This window comes from Mauremys mutica, chromosome 6, assembly GCF_020497125.1.
Source record: "Mauremys mutica isolate MM-2020 ecotype Southern chromosome 6, ASM2049712v1, whole genome shotgun sequence".
NCBI lineage: Eukaryota > Metazoa > Chordata > Testudines > Geoemydidae > Mauremys > Mauremys mutica.
Genome location: NC_059077.1, coordinates 28,377,306 through 28,401,880, shown reverse-complemented (window position 1 = coordinate 28,401,880; position 24,575 = coordinate 28,377,306). Strand labels below are relative to the sequence as shown.

Genomic DNA, 24,575 nt, shown 5'->3' with positions numbered 1-24,575 from the left:
GACCAAGTCCAGTCCTGGTGTAAGGAGATGCACCATCCATTGAAGTCAATGGGAGCTGTGATTGTTAAACTTGGGCTGAATTTAGTTCCTGACTACACGAAGTATGGACTCAGACCTGCAGCCTTCACTAAGCAAATCTCCCACTGACTGCACAGGGCGTTTTCCCTGAATAAAGGCTGCAGGACCCAGCCATACATTTGGTATCAGGAAACCTGAACTCCCTCATGATCTATTTGTAATATATTATTTGCATTTGTAATGCACTTTGGGACCAGGTCTGTACTTAAAATCAATGGGTGTTTTATGATTAACTTCAATGGGTGCAGGATCAAGACCTTTGGGATCTTTTGGAATTAAAGGAAAAATATAAATACTATTTATTGTTAATTATTACGATTAATAAAGTAATGTGATTTCTAATGTACTTAGTTTTGTGGTATATCTCGCCCTTTGGATGGCTGGTAATTGTACCGCAAACAGCCTGTGATTTTACTTCCACTGTTAGTTTTTAATGATGACAAACAGTTCATTTCACAAACACATTTTATTTCCCTCCCACAAGTCCTGACAGGAAGTTTGGCAAAGACCCCATGATGCAGGATCAGCAGAAATCATGTTCTGTTTGTTTCTTGTGCTGACTGGCAAAAGTTCAGAGAAATGCAGCTTTAAACTAGTTCAAAACCACAGCTGTGAGCTTGGGGATTTTTTGCAGACACAAGCAGTTTACCAGTTGACTGGGAGACATTAAAGAACATTATATGCCTGATACTTATAGAAGCATTCACTTGCTATCTCTAACTAGCATCCCTGCTCTTTATCTGGTTGTGTGTGCTGGGAAGGAAAACTAGAATGGGATGAACTGAGTAGGGCTCATTATGCTACTGCTGTTTTCTTCAGGCCAGCAAGCTACAAAGGCATCTTCTACAGCTCCATAAACGCTTCTGTGTCCGACTGGGTCAGGAAAGTTTGGTGGGCAGCTATGGAAGTAGCCATTCACTCTGCGAGGGTGCTCCATGCTGCTGCTGCTGCTGTTCCTCTTCAGGGCAGGGCATCAGCCAGTGTTCAAGCTCTGTAAGTTGAGCTGATGCCATGGGAATGGGTTGGTGAGCAGATCTAACAGAAGCATTCACCCTTCTGATCTTCAGGCAGAGGAGAGGATATGAGACAGTCTCACACTCAGAATCCTTAGGAAAGTTAAAATGCTCACTTAAGTGTTTCAGGATGTTAAAGAAAGGCTATGTACCTGGGGTGATGGGCACTGGTGATTACTAAACATCACAGTAGTGTGTGTGTCGGGGTGTAGGAGTGATTAGTGAGTCCCATGGGGAAGTGTGATGTCATGTGTACACCTCAACCAAGATTGCCAGGAAGGGGTTAAATCTCTCCCTCCCCGTCTGACTAGAGGGAGTACTACAGCTGCCTCCTCTGAGTGTAGGCATGTGCACACCATGGCCTTGATTCTGGAATTTCTTGCAGCCCCACAGAGAGCCATTGACGCCAAGTGTAAAACTGTTGTAACTCACACGGGACTACTCTGACTGGTCCATGGACAGACCCAGGACCCAGGAGATTGGAGACATGTGAAAGATAGGAGAGAGGGGCAGCATCAAAATATGGCTAATATTTCTATATTCTCTACAGTTTATATATCCTAAACACTTAAACAAAACAAATACACATTAGTTAACAGTTCCATTAGGACCAGGGACAAGCTCTTCAATAGAGACCCACCTTTTGGAGTTGTTGATTTAGGCTCTACACCAAAGTCCACTGAAGCCAATGGGAGCCTTGTTACTGGGCTTCAGACCAGTCACTTATGCGGTAAATACAAACTTATCAAATATGTAGTATGTACCCAAAAGGCAGAGCTATTGCATTCTATCAGATAGATAAATATTTAACATTTCTACAAGGTGTGCCATTTATCTAACTGATTCGAGCAGTGCCCATTCTGTATTACGAGTGCTGATAGCTTTGAAAAATGCAGATACTATGCAGCCACTTGTCAAAGATTCATATTTTAATTGTTGGGTTTGGTTTTTTTTTGCCAAAGTATTGCGATCAGAGGCAAAGTATGTAAGGCAAGATGATTTTATTAACACAGGCCAAATCCAGAGAGATGTTAAGCTCCCACAGCTTTGATTGAGGTTTTGTAAGTCAGCGGGTGAAAATCAGCATAGCTCCCAAGATGGCAGTAGACGTATGCTCATTTACATCAGCTGAGGGTCTGTCACAACCAGATTTTCACAGAAGGTGTTCAGCAACTCTCAAGGTCTGGCCTATTGAAAGAGCTGCCAGTCTGCTCAGATTCTAACTTCTGGTGAAGTGAACCTGGGAACTCGTGCACGCTAAAAACACAGAGCTCAGGGTTAAAAATGTTCTCTTTAAAAAACAGTTCAATGTTCCCACTGTAAGTCTGAACTGTAGAGTAAATCTTTGAGTTGTCCTTGATTCTGCACAGCAGAACTCCACCATTCACATCAGATTTAGGTTCAGAGGCCACCATGATATTAGGAGGTCTGTCTTAATTACGGCTGGAATAGGTGGCTGTGGGTCCATGCTCGTGGGATGAGCATTGCACTAGCATGGAGTGCTGCTTTTGGTAGCCATTTTGGCTTATTTATTTTTGTGCTCCATCCGCAAAGTGGTTCAGCAGCTCACAATGCAGCACAAATAGGTTTTTTTTAATGCCAAAGCGATGGGTACTCTTGAACTGCCTATGACTAACAGATGACTCCAAAAGGCCTGGTGTTTCTGGCTATGGCCTCATTGCTTATGTCACTTGCAATGAACACACTTTAACCCTATGAAAAGGCATGCAGAACTTTTTTTCTGGCATGAATGCAGCCTTCTAGATGATGACATATTCAGTTAATTGGGAAACACTATCAAAACCAATATCCAATAGAGAGTGCATATAGGGCAGATTCTCAGCTGGGGTCAATCAATGGAGCTCCATTAACTTCACATGTAAGTTCCAATTTGCATCCTTTGAAGATCTGGTCCTAAAGTCTGCTGTCTCCATTGCAGTGGGTGAACTTTGGGTTTGAGGCTGTGCATCTAGGAAAGTTAAGCAGCATGAGGGCTGAGGTAACAGACAAATTCATGAAGAAAAATAACTTTTTTTTGTGGTTGTTTAGAGACAGAAACCAGGTAGGCTGATTTTTCATCACAGCCCAGCTCTTCTTCAAGGAGAACCTAGTGAGAGATGAGAACTATCTGGTACATTAACTCCAATGGGAGTTGTGTGCATGTAACTTTGGACAGATATGGTACATTCAGAGCCTGATCTTGCGAGGTGTATAGCGCTTCCTGCAGCAGTGTACAACTCTCTGAACCTTGCAAGATCAGGTCCTTAGGCCAAGATCTTCCCGGGTGTGTAGGCCCCATTAGTTAGGCACCTAAATTCTTTTGAGGATTATAGTTCATTTAACTCTTCTTTGTTGTCAGTTTCTACAGGCCTTGGATTACCTTTATTACACTTCTCTGGATCCATTCCAGATTGTTAGCATCTTTCTTGTACTGCACGTAGCATTCCAAGTGCAGTTGCATCAACACCACGGATTAATTATCACCTCACCAGGTGCAAGACTGTGGCTGAGATCTCCTAGATTGCAGCATCACTGCTACATCACATTTCATGATACAGCAATGCAATATTGTAATGCTAACAATAGGATGATGTTCTTTCAGCTCAGAGCTATTTCAGGAAGCAGTTGCTTCTCTGCATGGGACACAGGCTTGTCTATGTGACAGTATGAGGTTTCACAGGTCTGACCAAGTCTTTTTTAGCATCACTGCTTTCCCGAGATCTCCCTAGCACCATATTCATCTTAGGCCAAGGAGCTGTTAGGCGCTCTGCTACCACAGGATATTGCTCTTGGGCCAGGGAGCTGCCCCATCTTGAGCTCCAATCAGCTACAGCTGCAACATGAGACACCTGAGCAGAATCAGACTGAACAGAATGAACTCAGAAGCCCTCTCTCCTGACCACGTGACTTCTGAGTATCACTAACCATTGCAAACAACACAGTCAATATGTGAAAGACCTACAGTATCTGTTGTTCTGCTAGTCCTAGTCTTGTACTCCCCTGGGCAACAGCCAGGCTCATCTGTCTCCCTTTAAATGAGAGGTTCATCAGGGGTCTCAACCCTCGACTAAAGAGGTGCTTTGTGCAATTTGCAGGCTAATGACATCATTGCAGATCAAGTTGCAGAAATTTAACAAACCCAATAAGAAAATTGAACAAAATTTTGTCCAGAACTTTTGTGTTCTGGTAGTTGTTTTTTTTATAACAAGTGCAAAGATTATGTCTCAGGAGACACACCTAATGAAAAGACTAATGTTGGCAAGTACACTGTGATACAGATAAACCAAAGTACAGTAAGAACGCCCATGATAATCAGAATTTTCAAACAGAAAAACAAGTCAGATGATTGGAGAAGGAAGTTCATTTTATACTTGGGCTCATGTAATTTTGATAGCTGGGTTCTTACATAACTGTGTCACTACATATCAGCGTGTGTCTAATGCTGAGTTTGCAGGAGTTGCCTCTAGGTCCATATCTAAGGATACCAGCTTTCTCTGCTTCCCCTGGATTCTGAGAAGTATGAGACTGTTTATCATATGTTATCTTAAACCTCCTATGATACAGCACATAAGGGCAAATCCTGCCTTCCTTCATTCAGGAGTTACTTCAACTATTGAGCTCATTGTCCTGATTCTAATCTCACTGACTCCAGTTTTACACAGGTGTAAATCCATTGATTTTACAGGAGTTACTTTCAATTTACACCACTGAGAAAAGAGAATCAGGCCCTGTGAGTCAATGGGAGTTCACCTGGTTAAGGACTGAATAAAATCTGAGGGTCTGATTCTGTTCTAATTTATATTAGAGTAAATTAGGAGTAACTCCTTTGTGGCCAAAAGGTTACACTGGTATAAAACCATCTTAAATAAAGAGGAGAATCAGGCTCGGAGGAAGGACTTAAGATGGATTTTAGATCCCAGTTCTCCGAAACCATTGTTAGATTTCAGCATCTTTTGATTCCTCTGTCATTGATCTCACGATCCAGTGTATTACAAGTCATCACTGTAGTCTAACTCCCTTACCAAAGCAGAAATGCTGACAGCCTCTCATTCCTTGTCATATCAGATTTTCAGAAATGTTCATGTGGCACTCCAGGCTACAGAAATACCAGCAAACAAACAGCTGATTTCAAAAGTCCGTTCCCCAGCCAGGGCTCAGATCCTTAAACACCACCCTTTGAAATATTCACCCAAGAGGTAAGTTTCACAAGTTTGCTCCCACCTGATGTTATCAAAGCGCTGATCTTCAGATGGAATGGCTTAAAAACACCTGGGTCTGAATTCTTCCACCTGTCTGGATTTGGGGCTGGTGAGATAAGCAAAACTGAATGAGAGACTGAAAAAAGGCACTGATTTCCAAGAGGTATTGAAGATGTAAGAAAACTGGCTTTGCAGTGTGATTCTTCCTAATGATCATTCCCATCCCAAATGAATTTAGTTCCACAGACATTCTGCCATTTACTTGGTAAGGAATTAGATGATGTCTTTATGTCAGTTTGAACGCAAAGTGCTATATAAATAGTAAGTATTACTGGCTTTGTAGGGTCACAGGAATTGCCAGACTGGATCAGACCCAAGGTCCATCTAGTCCAGTATCCCATCTCCATTAATGGCCTGCCCCAAATGAGAGGAAGATGTAAGAAACCACAATAGGAGGTAGTTGTGTAGTAATCTGTCCTCTACATTAGCTATCATCCCAATCTCTCATATTCAGAGATTGGTTTAAACATGGAAGCATAAGATTTAATATATCTTCTGCAATATTTGTTTTAAATAATTATGGTAACTCTGGATACTATTGATATCCACAGAAATAACCACTCCCTTTTTGGATGTTAAGTTCTTGGCCTCCAGGATTTACAGTGGCTATAAATTCAACAGTTAAATCACATATTGTGTGAAAGAGTATTTCTTTTTATGTTTTAAATATCATACCTTTTAATTTTTATTGAAAGTTTGTCCTTTTGATCTTGTGTTATCAGACAGGGAGAAGATAAGTTCCCAATCTACTTTTACTATTCCATTAATTATTTTATATATTTTTATCATGTTCCCTCTTATCTGTCTCCTTTCTAAAATAAACAATCCCAGTCTTTTCAATCGCTCTTCAGAGGAGAGTGTTTCCAGTCCTTTGATTATTCTCATTACAACTCTCCGAACCCTCTCTAGTTCAGCAATATCCTTTTTGAGATGGGGTGACTAGTACTGCAGAAAAGATTACAGATTAGGCATTTATATAAAGGCATGATAACAGTCTCCAGCTCACTACGCTGTTCTTTATGCAGTCTAACATCTTGTTTGGGTTTTTTGACTGAAGCCACACATTGAGCAGAGATCTTCATTGAGCTGTGCACAATGATGCCTAGGTCGCTCTCTTGAGTTGATACAGTTCATTTAGAACCCTGTAAGGTGTACAAGTAGTTTACATTTCCCCCTCCAATGTGTCATCAGAAGATTCATAAATTTAGAAAACAATGAAAAGGAAAAAGTCAGATGCCTACACTCTTGCCTCCACGGCGTACATCAGCATTAAGCTGATTAATGCTCAAAAGCTCTCTTCCTAACTACTAAGTCATTACCCTCCTAGGGAGAGGGCAGTTTTAGAGCTGTGACATGGCTGAAGGATTAACTGAAGCAGCTCATAATACTGATTATCTTTAAGTCCAAATAAACGGGGTGCCATGACCTCCACCAAAGTCTTCACCCTCCCCCTCCAAAAATAGAGAGTGGAAATATGGCAATAATTAGAAAAATTATTGCCTGAAAATAAAAGCTTTTCCAGATTAGGGTTGACAGCTGCTTCCTGCTGTGAAACAGGAACATGGCCTGGAGTTAATAAGTATTTACTCTAGAGGCCAAAATTAGGATTTAAGGCTAGTACTTAGGAAGCTAAGGTAGAGGATCTGGGAGACTGGGACAATTTTGCATGCTTGAGGGGGATGAATGAGGGGAACATAGTGGTCTGGACATTCTTCTGTAATTAGTTCAGTTATGGTGCTGTTCATACAATAGGAGTGTTAAGAGAGCAAACATTGAGACTTTATAGGTATTCTAGATGAATCTTTATTTTATGAAAGGTTGTGTACATTTGTTTAATAGTAGAGGCTATTTATCCAAACCTTTTCGTACTCAAAAAGGGGTTAGATTCAGATTGAACCTTGGGCAAAGCTTGGAGTTGATATTTATCTTATACAACTAGGTTTGTCTAGCCTTTCCCACAGCTGTTTTTCTAGTACTTCTCAGTCAGTTGCTTTGAGAGTGTTTTTTTCTTGACTAAGGACCAGGGGCGGCTCCAGACACCAGCACGCCAAGCGTGTGCTTGGGGCGGGGCAAGCCGCAGGGGGCACTCTGCCAGTAGCCATGAGGGTGGCAGGCAGGCTGCCTTCGGCGGCATGCCTGCGGAGGGTCTGCTGGTCCTGCGGCTTCGGCAGACCTCCCGCAGGCGTACCGCCGAATCTGCGGGACTGGGGACCTCCCGCAGGCAAGCCACCGAAGGCAGCCTGCCTGCCCTGCTTGAGGCGGCAAAATGCCTAGCGCCGCCCCTGCTAAGGTCATGTCTACACTACAAGTGCTACATCAGCACAGCTGCAGCACTGCAACTACACTGCTGTAGGGCAGACACTTGCTACAGCAACGGAAGGGCGTTTTCCATAGCTGTAGTAAATCTGCCCCCTTGGGAGTATAAAGTAATGATCCCAGTAGTTTAGATGGACCCAGTGAACACTTTAAAGCAAGATGTCTGTGATTGTAACTGTAAACATTGCCAAAGTCCACATTTTAACATTTTGTCACAAACACATAAAAGTTTGCCACCAGATACTATGCAGTGACCACAATTGTTTCCTATCCTAGGACAGGAAGAATCGTTATTATCTCAAATACCACTGCATTGTAACTGTTGGCAAATGATGACTTTTTAATGACAGCCACTATACCTTTCTGTTCTAAGCCTGTCTTTATGTTCACAGCTGAATGGTAAGTTTGCAGTTCTAAGATTGACTCATCTAGACTCTGTGTTCATCCCTGTATCAGAGTTGCTGGTCCTTAGATTCCCAGTGGCAATATATACAGGAATATTTCCAGGGAATTTCTCCTTTACCTGAGTATAAATTATAAAAGCAGTGATCTTGGAAATATAAATTTTGTTTTTATGACCTGCTTATTACACACTATTTATTATTAATTATTATCATTATTTTATTACATTATGAAAATGGCAACACTCTTCCAAGATCTCACTTTCGTAGCTTGTATCACTTTGAATAAGCCTGTTATAAGACAAGGCTCCTAGGTTTCATCAAGGAGTATCAGATGTGAAACAGCATGATGGTATTTAAGAAGCCAACTCAAAGAGTTCCTCCTACACAAGCATTCAGGTCTTGAGCAGTCCAGGCAAACAACTCATGTTACAACAAAGCTTAAACTTGTTCTTCATAATAATTTTTAAAACAATACTAGCTGCCTATTTAATTTTAAAAGCAGAAAAAAAATATCCACCTCCCTTTCCATTTCTTATAAGGAGTCTTGAAGTTTAACTCTCCTCAGTGTGATAGATATGCTTGCTTTGATCTGCTTAGTTCTTGGAAGTCCAGGGGATGTTGGTCCCATGCTGCCCAGGGTCCCTAGGGATAGCTCGGTCTGCCATTAGGGAATTTTTTCCTGAGAACCCCCTGTAACATTTTGCGAATCCCCGGGGGTTCACAAACCGCAGTCTGGGAACCACTGAAGTAGAGTGATGATGGCAAATGGCATGTCAGGCTGTGACTTGCTTCTCCCTGCAATTCTTTCCCAAAGGCCACATGGCTGCAGGGAGGAGGGCTCTTGGGGCGGCGGGTGGTGGTGGTGATGTTGTCTCCTCTGCACAGCTCATGCGGAGGAGTTAATTTGAACCCTTTCCATTCGAGTGGAGCTAGAACTGCTTTCTGCAGCTGCTGTGCTCATTTACCCAACAGACTGACCAGCTGTGCACATAATATTAACATTACTATTGAACTTCTATAGTGCCTTTCATCCAAGAACCTCAAAGGGCTTTACAACCACTAATTAAACCACACAACATCCCTGCCAGGTAGGAAGGTTTGATGAAGTATTCAGCTTAGCGAATACACTGTCTCTAGAAATAACAACCAAGTGATATCATCAAAGGTATGTGGGGCCAGCTCCCTGCAGAATATCTCCTCAGCAACACAAGCTACTAGGAGCACATTGGAGCTGTCCTCCCCTCGCTACCCTGGCTTCCCAGAGAATATCAATTCAGGTTCAAGGTCTCAGCCCTTACCTTCAATGTGCTCAGTGGGCTGGGCCCAAGCTATCTAAAAGAGTCTAAAGCTTGCGGACAAAGGCCATGGTCAATAAAGCTGCTCCTCTGGCACAATGGAACTCTCTACCATAAGAGTAAAGCTAATTTATGCAGGAGACAGAGCTTTCTTGGGGACTGGTCCAAGGTTGTGGAATGAACTCCCCCAGGAACTAAGAACCAACGCAAACCTCACCACCCTGCATGCTAAGTTCAGGGCACATTTCTTTGACCTTGCCATCCCTAACCTAGACACAGAACAATGCAAATATTTAAAAGCCAAACCCAATACTCTACCCAAACAAAATGGCACACACAACTCTTGCCCTGGGGAGAAGATGAGAGAGAAAAAACCACATGTGACAGTTGTTAGTCACACCACTTAATGCACTACCAGAAGGTGCTCAGATACTACAGTGATAAGGGCAGTACAAGAACCTATATAGAATAGAATAGAATAGAAAACTGTTGTAAATCAGTATAGGTCCACTGGCTTCAATGGAGCGACACCGATTTCTATCAGCTGAGGATCTGGCCCGCCCCCTTCAACAGGAGTAAATATAAAAGCAACACAGAGCATTGTTTATATGCACAATTTTAAAAGCAAACTGATGTAATTGTTTGCAAGGAAGGTTACCTTTGTACACATACTAGGGAAGGGTACATCACAGTCTAAGACAAACAAGACCTAAAGCAGTGGTTCTCAAATTTTTTTTTTTACTGGTGACCCCTTTCACATCGCAAGCCTCTGAGTGTGACCCCCCCTTATAAATTAAAAACACCTTTTTATATATTAACACCATTATAAATGCTGGATGCAAAGCGGGGTTTGGGGTGGAGGCTGACAGCTCGCGACCCACCTCCCTATGTAATAACCTCGTGACCCCCTGAGGGGTCCCAACCCCCAGTTTGAGAACCCCTGAGCTAAAGGATATGAGAGCAAAACTTGCTGGCTCAGCAAATGTCTATATATATTTTTCCTCTGTAGTCTTAGGTAAAGAATGTGATTTTCGAGCCCATCCCCCTCCTCTGACTGTACCACTGCCTCCAAGTCACTGGGGTGGCTGGCAAACTGCATAACCTGATATTCATGTTTGTATAAAAATACCTCCCTGTTGAATGATAAGTGCTTGCTACTCTCAGTGAGTTAATCAAGAAAAGTTTTGGCTGCTTTAGCTGAAACGCTTTGCTTTGCTTGCAAGGTCGTGCCCAATAAGTTCCCTGAACTTTGAACCACATCTGAGAAGTGAGATAAACAAGGCAAGTATAAATACCAGAGAGCAGCAGCTGCTGAGACTGTTTACTTCTGCAACGCAGAGTTAAGCAGAGCAGCCAAGGCAAGGGGAAAAGGGGTAAGTGTATTGTTTTGCTATAAAATACCCTTGTGATTTCTGGTTTTGCAAAGTGTTCCTTTGTTTCTTTGGTTGTAGAGGTTGATTGGGGAGCTAGAAAGTTCCATTTGAAACCAACTTAAATGGCTTTAAAAAAAAATTGAAATATAGAAGAAAGTGTAATTCAGAACAAAACTTATTTCCAGTCTGTGGGGCGTGGCAAGCTATTGCTGGGTATTGTGTGCCAACACTGCAGAATGCTAAATTCATGGAACAATCCAGGCATGTCTTGAAGTTTTGTACATGTCTGCAAGAGAGTCTCATGAAAGGGATGCAGTTGTCCAAGTGTGTGCAAAGACCTAGAATGAAATTCTGCCTCCAGTGAAGTCAATGGTTCCATAATTTCATCCCTAAAGTATTTTACCAGATTCCTTCTACAGAATTGGAAGAAAGAAAAGTCAGGAAATATGGGGTCTGACAATACGGCTGGTTTGCAGCAGTTTCGTCTGTCTGCATGAGATCAGTAATACAAAACTTTCCTTGTATTGGAATGCTCTGGGGTTGATGAAAATGTATATTATTTATATGTGTTTCATGTGTTATGTATGTTACATCACAAAGCATAACTGTGTGTCTGATCAGATTCTGTTGTGAAAGGGGCTGTGGGATGTCCAATACAATCCCGCAGCCTGTGAGGGGGAAAAAAGTAGTGTTTCAGTTTCTTTCCTAGATAATGCGTGCTGTCTAAATACAATAAGCCAAAGGGTGTTATGTTAATGTATCACTGGGAGAAAAAGAGATTTTACAATATTTTTACGTTTTATGATGATCACAAATATAAGATGCTCTGGGTGCAGGCAGGAGGTTTTGAGAGATTTAGGGAATCCTGAAACTTTGGATTTTTCATTTCCTTTTCTTTGTTGCTCAGTTGTCTCTAGTGTCTGCCTTCTTTAGAGCTTTTCCTGGCTAAGGTCCAAATGTGAAAAAGATTCTTCTAAATTTATTCTGCTCCCAGTTTGTACAGTATTTGCTATGGGCCAACATATACCCCTGGGGCAACTACTTTGAAGTCAATGGAATTGCACCCCAGATTGATTTGGACCAATGATCCAGATCTCCACATGGTGTAAATTGGCATAGCACCATTGACGTCAATGCACAAATAAGTCAAAAATAGCAGAATTGGAGTCAGTTCTGCAGTCATTAAAATTGCAGTTTGATAAGAAGACGAAATAGGAGTAGGGAACAACTCAATTTGTCTAGTTAATGTAAAGGGTCACCCAGCTGGTTGGAATACTTAGATTGTCCTGTTTTCAATTAAGAAAATATCAAGGTTATCCATTAGTGCTTTCCATGGAATCATAGGAATATTGCCAGTAGCAATAAACATAGTGGGCCAAATTCTGAGCTTACTTCCTGTGCTAGCCCCAGAGAGTTAATGGCCTGCTGGTTTTGTTATGAGAATGTCAGCAGCTGGACCTGCTCTGTGCACGTATCTCATTTCTTTTGTTTTCTCTCATTTGCAGCTGAAGCCCAGCCATGTGGGGAGGGCTGGGTCTGGCCCTGGTTCTCTGTCTCCTCCCAGGAGGAGGGACAGAGAGCCAGGGTTCAAGTGCCCATTGTCAAGAACCCCCAGGATGGCAAATCGAGGAGACCAGTCCAATGCAGAATTCTAGGGGCTCAGTGACAGTGGTAGCACTCCTCCAAGCTAGCTGATACTTGTGCCTGCTGCAGGCGTCCAGGTAAGGACATTTCTCTCTTCCAAGTATATCTGAAAATGGGATGGAGCAGTTTTAAAAACTCAGCAATTTAATTACAACACGTATGCAAAGCTTTTATATGATAGATAGATATGGTCACGTATTTATGGCTTCTTCATCTGCTTGTGTACCAAACAGGACCTGTGACAGGTGCAGCTCCATTGACTGAGTTCCTAGATGGACAAATCTGTGCCTGTGACTCAGATTCTTAAATCACTGCCGCAGTATTCATTGGTAGATGAAGCAACCATTTAAAAGCCTTGCCATCTTCCAATTACCACCATATAAATTTAAATAACAACCAAATCTTCATTAATAAAACCAAAAACAAAATAGATCTTTAAGATCTTAGGCCACACAAATGCAAATGAACCCTAGCAAACCCAGCAGAAACAGTTCCTCCAGAGCTATACTCCCACTAAGACAGGGGTTGTCAAATTGGAGGTCGTGACCCCTCAGGGGGGTTGCAAGGTTATTACAGGGGAAGAGGGGTCATGAGCTGTCAGCCTCTACCCCAGACCTGCTTTGTCTCCAGCATTTATAATGGTGTTAAATATAAAAAAAGTGTTTTTAATATATTGTGGGGTCACATTCATAGGCTTGCTGTGTGAAAGGGGTCACCAATACAAAAGTTTGAGAACCACTGCACTAAGATGTGATTTAGGATCTGATCCTACAGAGTCTTCCAAGCATTACTCATTACCAAGAGTAGTCCCTAGATCAGTAATGGTAAACAAACTAATACAAAAGAAAATGGCAATACCTTCGGAAGCTATCAGCCAGACTGGCTACTCTTTAAGGGCTTGATCCTATTCTCATTGCAAAACCAGTCCCTAAGAGAAAGATCTGAAATCCGAAAGAAACTTAAGTTGAGTCTTGTGGGGTGCGGTTTTCAAAGGTGCTTATGCCCTTAGGCACCTTTGCAAATCCTGGCCATAACATTCAAGTACTGTATCTCCATTTCATTTGCAATGCATGGTCAGATTCATCCATTTATGAGAATACCCTTCCATCAGCGTTAAGGCTATAATCAGTGGGCTTCATTCTCCAGAGCCTTACTCCTGGCGTAGTCATAATTTACACCTGTGGTCATGCCCTTCATTGCTAGAAATCAGGCAGTGCTGAATTTCGTTGTAAACAGCTGGTTGAAATACAGAATTTTTTCTTGAGTTGATAAAAGAGAAAATACAGGGATGACATGAGATTCACTAGTTCTTTCAAACTGCCACGATCTCGGACTCCTTAGTTAGTAATTTGGCAGAGATATTGAAGCTGAGTAAAATCATATTTCTCACATATGTAAAAGACTACCTGAAATAGAGAGATCTTTGTGTTTCACTCTCTTTTTTCCATAAGCAGAGGTAAGCTGTACAGTAACTTCTTGCTTAATGTTGCAGTTATGTTCCTGAAAAATGTGACTTTAAGCAAAATGATGTTAAGCGAATCCAATTTCCCCATAAGAATTAATGTAAATGTGGGGGTTAGGTTCCAGGGAAATTTTTTTCACCAGACAAAAGACATATATACACACACACATATACACACAGTATAAGTTTTAAACAAACAATTTAATACTGTACATAGCGATGATGATTGTCTAGGTTGGTTGAGGTGGAGGAGTCAGCGGGTTGGATATTTCCCAGGGAATGCTTTGTTGCTAAATGATGAACTAACTTTTGGCTGAGACCTCAAGCATTAACCCATTGTTGTTAATGTAGCCTTACACACTACAAGGCAGCATGAATGGAGGGAGGGGAGACAGCATGGCAGACAGAGACAGAGACACAGACCCTGTGTGAGAGAGAGATGTGCATTGCTCCTTTAAGTAGGCTGACCCCAATCTAAGTACAGTGTTTTTTTAAGTAGATTAGCAAATTGAGACATCAGCTTCTCCCCTCCGTCCTGAGCCCTGTCGTGTCATCCCCACTCCCATGGAGATGGGGTAAGTGGGGTGCAGGAGCAGGGGGAGAGGGATACCCTGACATTAGCCCCCTACTTCCCCCCCTCCCTGCACAGCAAGCAGGAGGCTCCCGGTAGCAGCTCCAAGGCAGAGGGCAGGACCAGCACATGGCAGTGGGGGGAGGGACAACTGAACTGCCAGCAATTGATAACCTGCTGGGCGGCTGCTGCACAGGGAACTTAGGGGAGTGGGGAGCTGATAGGGGGGCTGCCAGTCCACCCTGGTTCCAAGCCCCCACCAGCTAGCTCCAACGGGCTGCTCTTCCTGCAAGCAGTGGACAAAACAGGCAGCTGCCAAACGACGTTATAAGGGATCATTCCACAACTTTAAATGAGCATGTTCCCTAACTGATCAGCAATGAAACAACATTAACCGGGATGACTTTAAGTGAGGAGTTACTGTACATAAAAGCATATATAGGATGGATATTCTTTATTCAAGATGAATAATCTTTATTCAAATTCTAATGGAAAAAGACACATAAAAGCTGGTATTTTTAATGTATTTTTGCGTGTGTGAGTAAGAGTCCACTTGAAGGAAATAGGCCAAGGATTCCAGAGACTGTCTCTTTACATGTTCATACAGTACCTATCACCATGGAGCGGGGCCTGTGGACCCTGCCAGCGGGGCTGGCTTTAGCAAGTGCAGGGCCTGATTCGTACTCACCAGGCGACGCTTCGGGTCTTCGGCGGCACTTCGGCAGCGGGTCCTTCACTCACTCTGGGTCTTCGGTGGCACTCAAGGACCCGACGCCGAAATGCCGCCGAAGACCTGGAGCGCTGCCAGCTGAGTAAAAATTAAAAAGGCCGCCGGCGCGGGGCACTCTTAGGCACCGGCCTGGGGCCCTCTTAGGCGCAGGGCCCTATTCGTGGGGAATTGGGGGAATCGGCCTAAAGCCAGCCCTGCCTGCCAGAATACAAAAAAATCAACAGCAGCAACAGTCAGACAATTCTTTTGGATGGAATCAAGCAGCAGTTGCTCCCCCTGCTTATAACTTGGATTTATTGCAGTTATGAAATCACTGAGTTGAAAACTGACAGAGCTGGTTTCACAGCCTGACACTTTTAAACCCCTTCTATAGGCTTTTGAAACGAATTTGCTTATCCTGTAATTCTTGAAGAAGATCATTAGTAACACAACCTCATCCTGCCTAAGTTCTATTTCCCCCTTTTGTTCCAATGGCGGCTACCATATCCTTTTTCTGACTTATTGAGTAGCTGTTGTATCATCCAAAAGAGTGGGAGAGTTAGCAGCCCTTCGTTGTAGGTATCCTTTCTAGATCATCTATAGTGAGGCACTGTTTCTGCTGTGTTTGGACTGTACATGCACTCAGATGTCACACCAGTATTTGGTCCATAATCAACTATCACTCATTAGATTAAATATCTAAATCTATATCAGTAAAAGAAATAAAGGAATTGAAATGGAAAGATCAAAGAATGCATCCGTTTTACCTATGTATGTAAAATATATTAAAGGATTGGATACTGTATTATTTAGCTACACTGTGTACTCTTATAGGATCCAATCCTAGGCATAATACAAAGGACAATGATGACAATGGCAACACTCGGATTGATTTTAATGATCCTGCTTGAAATCAATGATTGCAATGGAAGAACTGGAATTATTAGCTCTCAGATAAACCAAGGCAAATCATTGATCCCTAAAAGCAAATGTCCATTTAAAAACATACTTTTTATTTCTCAAGAAAAAAGATGATTCTTGCCTGATTAATGGTCTTTTTCTTTTAAAATCTCCACCAGATTGGAAGACCTGAGAGTAAAGTTAGAGAATGAAGGATTGGTCAATATCTCATACATGGTGGTTAATCATCAAGGAGTACTTTCCCAACTGAAAATTCACACACTGAAGGAGAAGGTATCGGAGACTATTACTGTATACCAGCAAAGTGAGAATCAAACTGATGTTTGGACTACCTTAAATGGAAACAAAGATGATTTTCTTATCTATGACAGGTCTGTATATAAAGGAGAAATTAGGAAATGATTTATATTCATTTATAGTGTTGTATTTTGTAACCCAACACAATGAGTATTTTCTCATTTGCTTGCCAAAAGCCCTTTATCTTATAATAAATGCATCATATTCTGCTTTTCTAAATACCATTAAGCAAAGTAAAGCCTTTTTCGCCTTTTACAGTCAGAGAATAACTAATATGGACCAAATTTTGCTGTTATTTAAATCAGTGCAAATCTTGAATAGCTTCATTTTTTTTCAGTGCAGTTACTCTGGATTTACATCAGAGTAACTGAGAGCAGAATTTGGTTCTAGGATTCCAATCACACTTGCTCATTTTTTATATTCATGCAACACTAGGACATCTGATTCTGAGTCTGATTTACACAGAAAATTTATTTAGCATATTTAATCTGAGCCTAAAAGGCTGTTTGTGTGAGAAAAGGAGGGGTAAATCCATTTAGACATTTGTGGGTTTATTGAGTAGAAAGAAAATATTTGTGTTGCTTAAATAGGGTTTTTTAAAAAAAAATAAATAACTATGTAAATGAGTTAACAGTATCGTAGGTCAATGTCCTTATCTACGGCCAAATCTTGGAGCACAGAGCAAAGTCCAAATAAACATATTTTCCTCATGTGAAAACATCCTAGGTTTGACGAACTAAACCTTAGCCCCATCTGAGTACGCTATCTGTGCCTTTTCATGCAGCATGGAAACAAGAAGCAGGTGTAACTCACGGCTCCTATCTACATATGGAGTTTTCACCCAGTGCAGTGTATGGATGTACCGACTACACCCCTAGCTTGTCCACAATCTCTCCCTCTGGGAAGTTGTGAGGACTAGCTGTAATGATCTTTTTCCTGGAGAGGAACGTGTGCATGGTGTTTCGGCTGCTGTTGTCCTCGCCACCGCTATGTATCAGATTGACAACTGCGTTTGTCTTGTTGTTAAGAGCATTCCTAGGACGAGGCCCATAGTCTTTATTCAAGCAGAGCTGGGTGTAAGGAAGAGTTCCTTTCTTACAGAATTAAGTTTACATTTGCAATATGTTGAAACTGCACATTATATTTAAATTGTAAACATTTGGGGACAGGGAGCATCTTTCTGTTCTGTGTTTGTGGGGTCCAGGTCCATGACTAGGGCTCCTGGGCAGTACAGTAACACAAAGAATAACAGTAATAGATATTTTCTGGGTGTTTTGTATAACTGTAAATCTCATTCTCTTGTTAGGTGTGGCCGTCTGGTGTATCATCTTGGTCTGCCTTATAGCTTCCTGACTTTCCCATATGTGGAAGACTCTATTAAGATTGCATACTGTGAATACAAGTGTGGAAATTGCTCTTATATGGTATTTTCCTAATTTTATTCTTTTATATATATAATATATTGGGAGGGGAAAGTGAGATTGACTAATGTTTAAAGGAACTATTTCTACCTGATTAATCCCAAAAGCCATTGTTCACCAACCTGGCCATTTTATGGCTCCTCAATTATTAAGTAATTTGTTACACATTTTTCAAAATGGATCAACTTGAGCTCAGAAAAGATTGAAATATAAGGGCTAAATTGCTGCCCTTGTGTAAAAATGTGAATCACTTTGAGAAATCTAAATCCTGGCTTGGCTGCCAATTCCATTTACTTAGTTGTGTGTATAATCAGCAAACAAAACCAACAGAGTTCTGAGATTCTCTTGTCTTTCTAATTAGTGTGACTCATTCTCTAGACACTTCCTAACTTTTGAAATGATCATTAATACCTCTGTAAACTATAAAATGTCACATTTTACTTATTTTGAGCACTTTTGAATTTGCCTTTGGGCCTGATCTTGGTCCTGCTGAAACCAATGATAGTTTTACTGTTGAATTATATGGATGAAAACCTAGCTTTATTGAAGTCAATGGCAATTAGGTTGGATGTGTGATTTGTACATATTGGGTGAAATCCTGGTCTCAGTGAAGTCATTGACTTTAATGAGTCCAGAATATTACCCATTAACCTTAGTGATTTGCTGATATGCATAATGCAACCAGCTGATAGGCAGTGGAAGGGCCAGTGCCTATTCTTCTCATCTAGGGAATATGACGCCAACCAATAGGCCGTGCAATTGGGCCATATCAGAGCGAAATAACTGCCACCAGTTAATTATAGTGAATTTGAAAAATTCACAACAATAGTGAAAATTAACTAAAAGGAAGCATTTAGCATGTTACAATATGTTAGACTGCTTACTGCATTTATTAGTGCTGACCACAAAAATCCCTTGCTGCTTTTGTTTTCTTATCTTACTGCTTTTCCCTCATCCACTTGATGAGCCCTGAAGGTATGCCTACACTGCAGCTGGGAGAATGCTTCCCAGCTCGGGCAGACAGAAATATACTAGTTTTGCTCAAGCTAGCATGCTAAAAATAGCAGCATAACCAGGGGTAGCATGGGCAGCGGCTTGGGCTAGCCACCTGAGTACATTCTCAGGGAGTCCGGGCGGGTTTGTACTCAAGCAATCCCTGGCCACACTGCTATTTTTAGTGCGCTATCTCAAGCACAGCTAGAGTGTGTCTGTCCACCTGAGCTGGCAAACATGCTCCCAGCTGCAGTGTAGACATACCCTTCGATGATAGATGCTTGAATAGAACAGAAGGAACTTACAGGGAAGCAATTGTACAACAGCTACAATTCCAAGTGCAGTGTGTAACAAACATGCTGTGGCTACTGAGGTGTCAGAGCAACAATCAGAACCACATTTTCACCTGTTTGCACAGAGCACACCTGTATCTAGTAGCCACTCAGATGCTACAGTGGCAGGGGAGCCAAAGATGAATACACTTAAAGAAATTGAGAGAGAGAGAGAGAGAGAGAGTAAATTGAGTGTGCGTGTAAGAGAGAGAATGTATGCATGCACTCACTATCTGGAGTGGCGTATAACCATGAGTGCCAACCCCAGGGCAGACTCTCAAAGGCAGGGCAAAAATCCTAAACTAGTTGTATATTCTATAATTAGATTTCACAACCCACTAACAAGTATTAACTTCTAAAGCACTATAATAGTCTTAGCTCTGGGCTACACTACAAACTTACTTCAGCATCACTGCATCGCTCATGGGTGCGGAAAATCCACACCCCTGAGCAATGCCATTATACTGATCTAACTCCTACTGTCGACATAGTTACTGCCTCTTGGGAAGGTGGGGTACATAAGCTATCCTATCAGTGTTGTTAACATCTTAACATCTTCACTAAGCACTGGTGCAGCTGTGCCGCTCCAGGGTTGTAAGTGTAGACAAGCCCTTATCATGGAGTCACAGACAGTCCCCTTGGGAATTCCAGTCTATCTTGCCACCCAGGCAAGCTGGATTATGTGATAAATGGTCACTTTACACCAAAAATCACATCAATATTCAGGTTACTCCCAGTCCCAAAGGACCAATCACTTACCCCAGGTCAATTGTACTCAGATCTCAAACCAAGGACAACACCTGTAGCCAATCCTGTAATAAACAAACTAAAGCTGTATTAGCTAATAAAAGAAATAACTCTCTTATGTAGAAAATTAAAGCAGGTGGACATACACACACAAATAAGGTATAATATTAAGTTCAAAAGGTAACAGAAGCTTCTATAATAAGTAAACTTTTATGTCCTTTGGGGCTAACCCAAGCCAAGCAACTTGGGGATCTCTCCCTTATGTTTAGGAATGTTTGCCACTGAGAGTCCAGACAGCCTAAAAGATCCAGTTTCTCCTTGTCACACCCTTCCTTCTCCCCCTCACCCCAGAATGCAAGCTGTTGGGATGAGCACTCCTGCATGTAACCTCTTCGTGGGGGGAGCATCTGACAAAGTCTTTGTTCCACAATGGCCCTTTGGATTCAATAATCCTTCCTGATGGGCAGGAGATAACATCTCTTGGGGTAAACTAATATTTCACACTTGGTAATTCTTCTCCCCAACTGTTGGGAATTTACAGTCTTAAACATTTGTATAATTACAGAGAAAGCATTTAAACATTACCTTATAACATGGGATACGATTATTATTAGTAAGATTAATACATGCAGCATCCCACAAACATTTCATAGAGTTTCACATAATCTATTGATGTTTGCAGTGTAGTTGTAGCCATGTTGGTGCTAGGATATTAGAGAGACAAGAAAAATAATAAAAGACAAAAAATACTATATCACCAATGGGTAAGCGCTTTTCACAAAGTGATCACTCCATATCAGATCTCTCTGTCTTTGTCCTCAAAGGAAACCTGCACAACATCTTCAAAACATGAACCTAGATGCTTACATTTATAACTTTGCTAGACACCAAAAATCATGGTCTTAATAAAGACACTGGATGTATGGCTTATTACAAACAATCTGTAACCCACTAACCCTCATGTTTTTTGTCCTATTACTGCAAAGGTGTTAACAGGCCACTTCACATTGAACGGTCTGATACAATATGTGTTAACTACTTATGCCAAACAATCTATTCCACTTTGTGTTTAGCTGTGACACTCTGGGTATGTCTACACTGCACAGTAAGCCCAGGATTCAAACTCAGGCTCAAGCTTAACCCCCGTTCCGTCTACACCCAACTCTTGCTAATCCAGGGCTCGGAGCCAGGGGTTGAATGGTCCAAGCTTGAATCAAGCCAGGACCCAGGGTTCAAGCCCTACTGCTTTTCAGCCCCACTGGACTAGTGCTCTGGGAGTCTGCCAAAAGTATTCCACAACCAGGCCAACTTTCTTTGTCAACAGACAAAGACAAGTTTGGTGGACCATCAAGTTTTGCCAGACTACACCAAGAACAAAGGGTCAGAGCAGCCACATTTTGGGAGGGCATTAGGAAGTCTGGGATATGGGTGGTTTGACTTGGGCCCACATCATGCAGTACAAATGCTGGAGCCCCAAGTTGGGACCCACGGCTCCGATAATAATCCACTGAAACAGTATTATTAGATGTTAATGACATTAAGTCATTACTAAAATGGGCTGGTTTCAAATCAATGACCTTGTGAAAAAGAGAGAGGTTTCATATTCTGTTACTAGTTAGCTGAGCCATTCAGTTTCCTCATCTTCTTTTTTTTAAACTGCTGAATTACTCTGTTTCATGTGAATATGAACCTGGCAGCACAAAGCAGCTTGATAACAGAAGTGAATTTCTTTCTTAAACCTCATGTCCTTCACAAATTTCTGAAATAATATTTTGCAGGTTACAAATAAAGGAGTTTCTCTTTAGCTTAGCTGGAAATCTAAATACAACTTTAGCCATGTGGCCTAGTGTACATAGTTTCTCTGCTGGCATAGTTATTTAAGGCTACATTGTGCCATTAAGACACAGTCTGAAGTAAGTGGCAGAGTATAAGCACCTAGGGAACATAGGGAGACACTGTGCCTCAGAGAAAGCCCTCAGAGGCACAATTCCTCCCCAGCTCCCCTTTTGCAGTGGGGGGCAGCAATTGATGATACACTTTGAGATGCTGAAAAATTCCCCCAGCCAACTGACCTGCTTCTCCTTCTCCATGTCAACTTACGCCTGGTGAGAGCATCTTTTGCACAGTCCCAGCATTCCCTTGGAGTGCTGGGAGCTGCAGTGCAGGTTGCCCTACTGCAACAAAATCTAGCCTTTAATTTGTTCATGTTACAGTCATGGCTTTTAAAAACATATTTAAAAAGGATAACTTGAACAAAAATACCTAAGCAATGACAATATTTAATGTCTTGATTTGATTAAGTCTTTGTTTTCAGTTACTGTAATAATGACATAAGTTAATTGAGATTTTAAAACTAACAACCCTGTTTACTTCAGATGGGTGCATTTTTATTGTATGAACTTACATTTTCCAGACACCAGTTGTTGAAGATATATGCAAAAACATATCTCAGACAGCTGACGAAAAGCCAGCTGAAGAAGCACCGAAGCCACACAATCGCCATTCACACCACCACAATCAACATAGACATCATGGACACAGGCACCACCACCAGGAAGGAGACCAGCTTTCAGAAGATCAAAATCAACAGGATTCTGCTCAAGCTCCAAGAAATCATTCCCACCAGAGCAGTCAACGTCATAACAGGGTTGTGGGTCGTAATAGACAGGGTCAGAAAGGTAGTCAACCAAATGTAGAAACTGCCCCACAAAGAGAAGTGGGGAAAGTTCCTACAAAAGTTAAGAGGCCTTGAAAAAAAGGAACTGCCAGCTGAAAAAAAGAGTTAACCTGAAGCTGGCAGAAAGTGTCACAGTCAACTTCTAGTAGCTGATGTTGACACTGCCGACACCTGTTGTTTGAAGAATCAGGAAATACAGCCACCTGACACTGTCAGGGAGAACTCCCATCTTCCTGCAGGTGACATGGCCAGCTGTTAGCAGAGAACATCACTGAATCTTGACAGTGACGTCTGCCCACAGCTGCTTGACATTCACCAGCAGCAAGTGAGCATGAAACATCTGACACCTGACAGTGAGAAGGAAAGACAGGAAACTGAGCATGAAAAACAAACTAAACATTTTAACATCAGGAAAGATCCCTTCAATTTGAATGCATTTAATTCTAACACAACTTGTAATAACAAACTTCCAACTTATCAGATTAATACCCTAGACAGGAAATGGAAAAGCATAGAGAAGTTAAAATATAACACTGAAAACAATTTGATGTGTGTTACAATACCATCAGTAGAGGGTTATTTTGGAGGTGGGGGGTTAAAAAGTAAAATTACCTAAGCCATAGTTTGTTTTTTCACTGCTAGTTGAAGGGTGTCTACAGTATTTGGTTAATTTGTCTTTCTTGTTTCTCTCCTAATATTCTGCTTGCATTAGTGAGGACAGAAGCATAAACTATAACCTAGGGGCTTCTGTTTGATATTTAGCAACCAAGAATAGAAGAAAGCCAGAGAAGACATTCTAATCATGTTTTTTTACTTATTTCTGAAGAACAAAATATTAAAAAGTTAATTTTTTATTCAACTAAAAAAGGAGCTATGAACGTGAGCCAATCATGTTGTTTTTGATACATATGAAAGCTTATTCAAGAGCATCTTGCCATAACAATGTTTTATTTAATCTGTAAGCCATATGCCAAAAATTGCATTGTTCAAAAATAATAGTTTTTGTACTCTTTGATATCTTATAGTTTAAGGACCAGATCCTGTATCAGACTCCATTAGCAAGGACACCTGTACCTTTGTGAAGACAATAGGATTCTGCATGGGCACAGGGGGCAGTGTTAGTAGATCTTGATGTGGAATCAGGGCATGAAACAAGGTTATGAATCAAGTTCAATCCTGGTATAAGCAAACACAACTCTCACTGAATTGCGCCTATTTATGCCAGGGTTAAATTTAGCCATATATATAGATTATTAATGTAACTTACTAATGAAACTTGTATAATGTCTCTCTTGGTGTAGTTATACTTACAATTTGACTATCTTAACTAATCTGAAAACAACGTAGTGTTTAATTTGAAGGATCATGGAAGACAGAAAAGAGAATAGAGGTGAATGCTTTGAAAGCACATGCCATAGTTAATGATGGTTTAATAGGGAAACTGTGTCTCCTACAAAACCTGAATCCTTTAATGGTGAATGCTAATAAGCAAGAAAGCAGTACTGAATATAAGGAGAATATAGATGTATGGTATATTTGATAAGGGAGTTTTCAATAAAAAATAGATGGCATTCCAGAGTTGCCTTATATTTTGTTTTCACTTTCAATAGCTTGTGCTATTGCATTTATAATATATTTTTCAGTTGTATTAAGTCAAGAAACCATTTCAGTAGTGCATGTTCAAAGTTATTCTCAAAACCGCCTCCGTTTGAGGAGGGAATCTGGGCCACTGCTGAGTCGTTGCTCTAAATCTCTAATAGTGTTACGGAGAATTTCAATTTCCTTGTTTTTTTCCTCCTGGAGATGCTGAAGTTTCTATAGAAAAATAAATAAATGTTTTGGTAATTAAAATGTAGAACTGAAATACAGCATAGGTGTATCAACACAACTTGCTGCTACTAATGAAATTATCCTAAGTACAATAATGAGAACATAATAATATGTATTTTACAATGATAATTCTCACAAAATCCTCTTTATTTGACAGTCTAATGACCCTAATCTAGAAAAGCACATGCACAGTGCACATGTTTAACTTTAAGCACATGAGTACTGCCATTGAA

General features: G+C 41.2%; 2 protein-coding genes and 1 long non-coding RNA gene across 5 annotated transcripts in view; 1 reads left to right on the top strand and 2 right to left on the bottom strand.

The window, feature by feature from the left end:
- Positions 1-701: 701 nt before the first annotated feature.
- Positions 702-8,161, bottom strand: LOC123372277. Its single transcript, XR_006580186.1, has 3 exons — positions 8,026-8,161; positions 5,313-5,396; positions 702-1,184 (listed from the first exon to the last, which is right to left on the bottom strand). It is a non-coding gene; the product is annotated as an uncharacterized LOC123372277 (long non-coding RNA).
- Positions 8,162-10,591: 2,430 nt separating this feature from the next.
- On the top strand, positions 10,592-24,088 carry LOC123372505 (selenoprotein P). The gene is made up of 5 exons (XM_045020620.1): positions 10,592-10,738; positions 12,244-12,459; positions 16,204-16,416; positions 17,649-17,766; positions 22,249-24,088. The coding sequence occupies exons 2-5, from the start codon at positions 12,257-12,259 to the stop codon at positions 22,606-22,608; spliced, it is 894 nt and encodes a 297-aa protein (XP_044876555.1). The 5' UTR covers positions 10,592-10,738; positions 12,244-12,256; the 3' UTR covers positions 22,609-24,088.
- CCDC152 (coiled-coil domain containing 152) overlaps positions 23,368-24,575 on the bottom strand; it is a 27,862-nt gene continuing 26,654 nt past the window's right edge. For all 3 annotated transcript variants that reach the window (XM_045020621.1, XM_045020623.1, XM_045020622.1), the window contains one exon: positions 23,368-24,327. In XM_045020621.1, the coding sequence (XP_044876556.1) occupies positions 24,205-24,327 (123 nt within the window). In that variant the 3' untranslated portion in view covers positions 23,368-24,204. The remainder of the gene's footprint in view (positions 24,328-24,575) is intronic.